The sequence below is a fragment of the Odontesthes bonariensis genome, chromosome 12 (assembly GCF_027942865.1).
Source record: "Odontesthes bonariensis isolate fOdoBon6 chromosome 12, fOdoBon6.hap1, whole genome shotgun sequence".
Taxonomy (NCBI): domain Eukaryota; kingdom Metazoa; phylum Chordata; class Actinopteri; order Atheriniformes; family Atherinopsidae; genus Odontesthes; species Odontesthes bonariensis.
The window spans coordinates 32,822,576-32,829,339 of record NC_134517.1 but is presented as its reverse complement, the minus strand read 5'-3'; the positions used below and the strand labels follow the sequence as shown (position 1 = coordinate 32,829,339).

General features: G+C 37.0%; 1 protein-coding gene across 3 annotated transcripts in view; it reads right to left on the bottom strand.

The window, feature by feature from the left end:
• Positions 1 to 2,693: 2,693 nt before the first annotated feature.
• The window catches only part of dgkh (diacylglycerol kinase, eta), a 79,810-nt gene continuing 75,739 nt past the window's right edge, over positions 2,694 to 6,764 (bottom strand). For all 3 annotated transcript variants that reach the window (XM_075480165.1, XM_075480163.1, XM_075480166.1), the window contains one exon: positions 2,694 to 6,076. In XM_075480165.1, the coding sequence (XP_075336280.1) occupies positions 5,990 to 6,076 (87 nt within the window). In that variant the 3' untranslated portion in view covers positions 2,694 to 5,989. The remainder of the gene's footprint in view (positions 6,077 to 6,764) is intronic.

Below are 6,764 nucleotides of genomic sequence, written 5' to 3'. Positions count from 1 at the left end.
CCTTTATACTCTGAGATTTCCCCAGACTCCCTGAATCTTTTCACAATATTCTGTTCTACAGATTTTTAACGACCAAAGTTTTGCCTTGAGAAAAAAAAATATGACTAATTGATGATTCTCTGATAGAGTATGGCAACAAGTGGTGAGTCATGTCCCATCCTTGCTTGGAAAGAGTGAATCTTTGGTGGAGGATCCATTCATACCTGACCCTGACAACCTCATCTGTCACCATTTAATCTGTTGATTATAAAATCTTCCACAATGGTGTATAAGGCTTATAAAAGGTTGTCTTTTTTATTTCTGCCTTCTCCAGAATTGTACGTGCATTGCTGCATCAACATCTATATTTGTTTATATTTTCCACATTTCATGTAGTTGGTCAATGAAAACGCGAGCATAATATCTGATGTACTCGTGTCCGTTAAATGTTTAAAATAGTTAACAATTTACATGACATTTCAGAAAACTTCCCAACTTTCCTGGAAAAGAGATTTTGTAGCTCACATCTGTCTTCGATTCGTCTCAGAAAAATGTTCCCTCCGTTTGTTTGAACATACATTCTGCTCGTTCTGAAAGTTCTGTTTACTGCAGGCACTTTGACAGCCACAGTATTTTAAACTTAAACAGATTACTTGTGGGTTTTTAGCTTCCTGGAGATGAGAAAAAAGTTGAGATGACTCACTCCAGACAAGTGATGAAGATGAAAATCAGGTGCAAGGGATTCGACAGGCTGAGAAATGATCAGATAAACAAAATGTTGATCAGAGAGAATTCAAAGTCGGAAAGCAGAATAAATGGGTGGACCTGCCATAAAAGATTAAAGATTAACGAGAGATGAGTGGGGAAAAGTTCCATCAGAGGAGAGGATTTGGAGAGAAATTCTAATGGATGTAGTCATTAAAAGAGCCTTCAAATGTCTGAGGACTCATTGTTCAGCCTTTGGTTTGCTACACCTGCAATTCATTAGGAATCAACAGTCAGTTGGTTAATGTTGGAGGACATGATGTGAGTCAGGCCTTCATGGTGAAAGTTCTGCAAGTAAACCATTACTGAAGAGACCCAGAGAACGTGAGCATGTTGTGACTGCGATGCCGGGTCGGCAGTGTGAACGCAACAGCGGACACGCTAAATTCGCGGATTAAACGCGGGTTATTCGGCAGTGTGAAAGGGGCTACTGAGGAGCAGTTGTAGTTGAGCTGTGTGTTAAAAGTTTGATTTGTCAGCAGAACAGCTAGCTGCTGCCTGAGTGATGGAGTGCTGATCTAACACTAGATCTGGCCAGCACATTCAGCCACCAGCAATGGTTCTGGAAGAGTTTGTGAGAAATCACCCTGTGATTCACCAGCTTGTAGAACCACATTTTTCAGCAATAATTTTCAGTATGATCTTATCAGTTTCTCATATTGTTGTGGAGGAATTTCAGCCAACTCTTCTTTATAATGTTGATCATTGGTGATGTCTTTCCTCCATGCCATTGTGTTAACACCTGAATCGGCAAACTGCCAAACCTCTGCTCACACTTGCTGATGATCAATCGATCAATCAATCAAGTGCATTTGATCAGCAGCACCTGGCTGCTACTTACCCTCTTAAGTCATATGGCTGTGGTAAAGATGGTTTCCATATATAGCTTCTGCATCTTGACTTAGTTTTATTTAAATAAACACTGAATGTGCCTTGTGTTATTCATATGAAGTTATATGTACCTCATCTTAAGTACAGTTCGGAACCAGATTTTTAAAAAATTATATTCAGATACATCACACCTTTGAATTAATAAAGTATGTACTTTCTTTTTTTATAACTATAAATTTAAATGGTTACTGATGAACAAATCAAAACTGTTGCTTATATGTTTTTTTGTGCAGTGATGGTTTCTGTCGTAGATCTTGCACTCAGTGACAAATGAGAACATTTCCAAGTTTTAGTGCATACAGAATCAAAAACACTAAGAAAAAGTCAAATTTTCTAGTCTGGATATAAACACTGGTCGGACATTTTCAGCTAGTTTACGTTTTTTAACATAAGTGTGCCATAAAACTGCTGCTGAAAACTTTCTGTTACTTGCAAAGCAAAATGCAAGGGCAAAAGTTTATCAACTTCATATTTCCAAGGTACAGTAATTGCAGCATCATTTGAAGTTGTAGGTGGAGAAAAAGATCTGAAGTTTGGATAATTCTACTATGAGCTGGCACTCTGGAGTAACAGTATATTGAAATCAGAACAGCCCACTGAATGACATAGTTTTAGATGTAGGTGGCCCCAAACAAAGCGACAGGTTTGTTTTCCCCTTAAATCCTTCTCCTGGAGATAAAATCAAAACAAGAACAGAACGAGGCAGAAACACACTGCATATGTATTTGGTTTTATTGAAGAAGAGAGATATGAATAGGTAGCCTGTTTTAAGGCACCTTAAATGTACAACAAAAGCTGAACCATTTATTTATTCAGAATACAAAAATACACATCTCAGTGACTCCAAATTGTAATAAATAGTTAACCATGCATTCTAACCATAAAAAGGCACAGAAAACAGTCACTTATAGTAGTCATAAAAATGATCAACTACTTTACCAAAATCATCCAGATAGTAATACAGGTGACAACTGTAACATTATATTCCAAATGTGAAAACACAATATACATCATATCATTTAACCTTAGGCAATAAATATGCAAATATTGTCTATAGCTACATATATATTCTTAAAAATTAAAACTGTGCCATTGTAAACAGAATGTAAACAAATGAAACTCACTTTTCTCCCATCACTTTGATAACTATGTCAGAGACAACGTGTTAATCGGTCTTTTTGATATCCTTGCGAGGGTTTTGTTGGTTTTGAAAACCAGGCAGTTTGCAGCATTATTTACAGACCACTGGAACACACAGCTCAGGAGAAAGGTGGCAACTTCCGCTTTGTATGGAGAGGTTAAGCACTCTCAGGTCTGGCAGACACTTTGGATAGAACGCACAGAACGCAGATGGAAAGGCTTCAACAATTAAACCTACGCAGTTAAATCTGATTTATTAAATTAATAAAAGGCAGGGGACTAAATGGTCCTCTGTATAGAAGAGTTGCAATACAGTGGGACAGAATCTCTAATATTCTTTATCATAAATCTGTATTTTTAACACCTATCTTTGGCTGCAGGGTGAACAATAGCACATGTGCATACAGGGGAGATAAAACTGATCTTTGATTGGAGTTTGATTAATTATTTTGTAAATGCCATAAGCTAATGTAAGCAAACTGAACCGATTGTAAGCATAAACAACTCCAGATGAAGTTTTCCAACACAGTACTTTAGAATGTGAAATGTGTTAGATTGCCCTCTTCTGGAATAGTAGATGACAATATATGATTATGCACAGACTCTGATTATGTATCTACAACCCCAAATTAGAACAAATGGGGATGGTATAGAAAACGCAAATAAGAAAAAATGTCATTGCAGACGGTATAACTCCAAGATAGGTATCCAGACTTTTATATTAACTAGTTCAAAAGCCAGGCTTTGTGATGACATGGGGTTGTATTAGTGCTATTTGCAAAGCTCATTTCCACTTCTGTGATGACAGCATTAATGCAGAAAAGTTTACTGAGATTTTAGAGCAATATATGCTGCCTTCAAGACCACATCCTTCCAGAGACTTTCATGTTTCTTTTTCCAATAAGACAAAGACACCTGAAACCTTTCATCACTTGGTATCTTCAATGCCAAAAACTTTCAAATGCTGTGAAAAGTAATGGAAACATTACAAAGGGGTGATAGCTTTGCTGTCCCAACTTTTTCTGGAAAGTGTTGCAGGCCTTAATAGCAAAAAATAGGCAAAACATTTAATATTTTGGACACCATATTTTGTCTGCAATAAAGTAAAAGCCAAAAAAAAGGTTTGGTTTTTTTCCCAAAATCTTTTTTCTTTGCATTTTCTATGCTATCCCATCTTTTTCGCTTTTTGGAGTTGTACTTAAAATATTGTCATGATAACCATTACTTCTTGTTGAATTCTAAACTTCTTCTAAACAGAAAACATTTCACTCTAAAAGAAAAAGGCAAAGTGGAAAGCCTACAATAAATTCATTCTGCAACCAAAAGTATACAATTGCTGATATGATAAGTTACAATAAGTCACTGTTGTAGTACATGCACGCAAATGCACGCAAAAACATTGTGATACATAACAACACAACAGTCACGTCTGCCCGATCTACCCATTCTTATCTTGGAAGCACAGAGGAGCAAAACTACAAATGAGTGAACCACTGGAAGAAATTTGGAGTCTGTAAGAAAAAGCAGTCTGTCTATGGGTCTAACTTTTAAAATCCTCAGACGTCGTGGAGGACTATACATATACAAAAAAAACACTCGTTCAAGATAATTCTTCCTCCCTAAAAGACGTCATGTCGGAAAGCTATCAAAACAAGAGATCAAATATTGCACCATCATTAGAATACAACAGCATTATCATGTACAAGAGATTAGAACCAAATCAACAATGCACAACTGTTATATACACAATCAAATGTGTGAGCTGTTGACAATGCATGCCATGCCAGCAAACTACAGATGCATCAGACTACAACACAAACATTGTTTGCATACACTCATATACTGTATATACAGTGCATATATATGTACAAACCTAGCATCACATATAGAAATATACCCTGTAATGCCACCAGTCTTAGAAGAAACTAACAGGTAAAAGTGTTCTATCAACATGTAAATTGAAGAAGAAAAGCTGCACTTGAACAATGCGATGCAGGCTGCAGATCAACTGCTCCGTTACATATTCAAATCCGATATCTAACTGCTATTTGCACTAGTGTTAAATACTGTTTTAAATTGCCAAAAGGTACAAAGTTGAGGTGAACCGTTAATTCTACGTAATGATATGAGGATTTGCACTTGCATGAAGCAAGAAGTGAAAAGTGCCTTTTTAGTATTCCTTAAAAAAACTCAACAAACCTACATAATATGAGGTTGGCGGCTGACCAACAATTTTACTTTCTCCCTGGGTAAAACTAATCTTTATCCCACCTTAACTGGAAGTTAGACCTTACTGGTCTATTAAATAAAAGATGATCATGTTTTATTAGACATTCACTTTGGTACTGATCTCACATCCACAGAGAACGTGTCAACTTACGGATATTAATTCCATATATTCATACCTCGTCAAAAACTTCTTTTGATGTCTACTGATAAAGCACATTTTACACTAAATGACTGAAAATATGGCACTTGACAGAAATCTTTGACACATCAATATCATGCAAACCAAATAAATTAAATCTATAAAGAAAACAAAACAAAACATTGATTTAGAACAAAAAGGATGCTTTCAGTAGTAACAAATGGCATCGTTATACTTCATAAGTCATGTAAAACTTGTTCAAGTGTTATTTCGCACACAATAAATCAAGACACTAATCATGCAATTAAAGATACTTAAAGTCGAGCAAGCATAGCATGCAACAGCATCCCAACTTCCACATTAACACCTACAGTAGATGGTGATGTTTATCTTCTGTCTCTATGGAAACCCGAAAGTTGCTTTAATGCTTCAATGCATCTGCAGCTCACACTACCAAACTGAACTGAAACCAAACAATCATGGAAGTCTTAATTTGCTACTAGTCTGTTATCACAAGTAGTCATCAGAATGGTAAGTTGCATACCTGATTGTGTGCTATGAGTGGTTAATAACTAAGAAATGGCTTTGTTATTGTTGCTGTGAGGATCCATGACTTCCTTTCGCACTTCCACCCCCCTTCTCGACTGTTATTTTGGCACCAAAGCACAAACAATCACACAAATGTACCTTGTTCACAACATCACAAAGGCTCTCTGTGTAGGGGGATAAACATCCAGCTCTCCTTGAATACCTTTCTCCATCCTCACAACCTTCGGTGCTCTCAAACGCTGTCTCCCATTTTAGGGGAGTGTTTGTTTCCTCTCTCCAGTAGCTTCCGCTCCCCAGTTAGAGGTCAACCATAGAGGCCTTGGCCAGGTCCTTAGTTCCCTGGAGAATTCTCTTCATATGACCCACTTTCGATATCCCCAGATCCTGCGAAACAACAGAAAGAGTCAGCACATTAACACAGAGAACAAACTCTAAGCTTGAAGGTGATCCATTTTAAGAGGTCGGTTTATCTATTTTATGTTTTCCCCTGTCCCTTGATGTGTTAAATGGCTCACTGAGCAATAAATAGTCTGATCATTTACAAAGAACTAAATTCATATAAAAAAGTTATTCTCTCCCACAGAAAATGCTGCTTTTGAACTACCCAGAACTACCTAGAACACCATCTCTGGTGCAGTTTGGCGCAGAATGGTAAAGAAAACCCACACTATTGTTGAGAGGGAGAAACTTGAGTAATGCGCCATGTTTCTAAAGCTACAGATAAATTGAAGGCTTTGGAAGGGTGTAAACATTGCAGTGGTGCTGGGGGCATAATGTGTGTAAGACGCATTTTCAGACTATACTCTCTGACATGTAAATGGGTATATGAATGGAATATCCAATATCCATCCTTTGCAAATATCATAACTGGAATATTGTCTTCTTTAAATTAGGATAATTACTCTCTACTATACTAGTGGAGAAGAGCATTTGGAGAAACATGGAGAAGCAGCATTTAGCTGTTATGCTGCCAACAAGTGGAACAAACTGCCAGTGGAGATTAAACTTTCACCAAATGTAGACATTTTTAAATCCGGGTTAAAGACATTTCTTTTCTCATGTGTCTATGCAT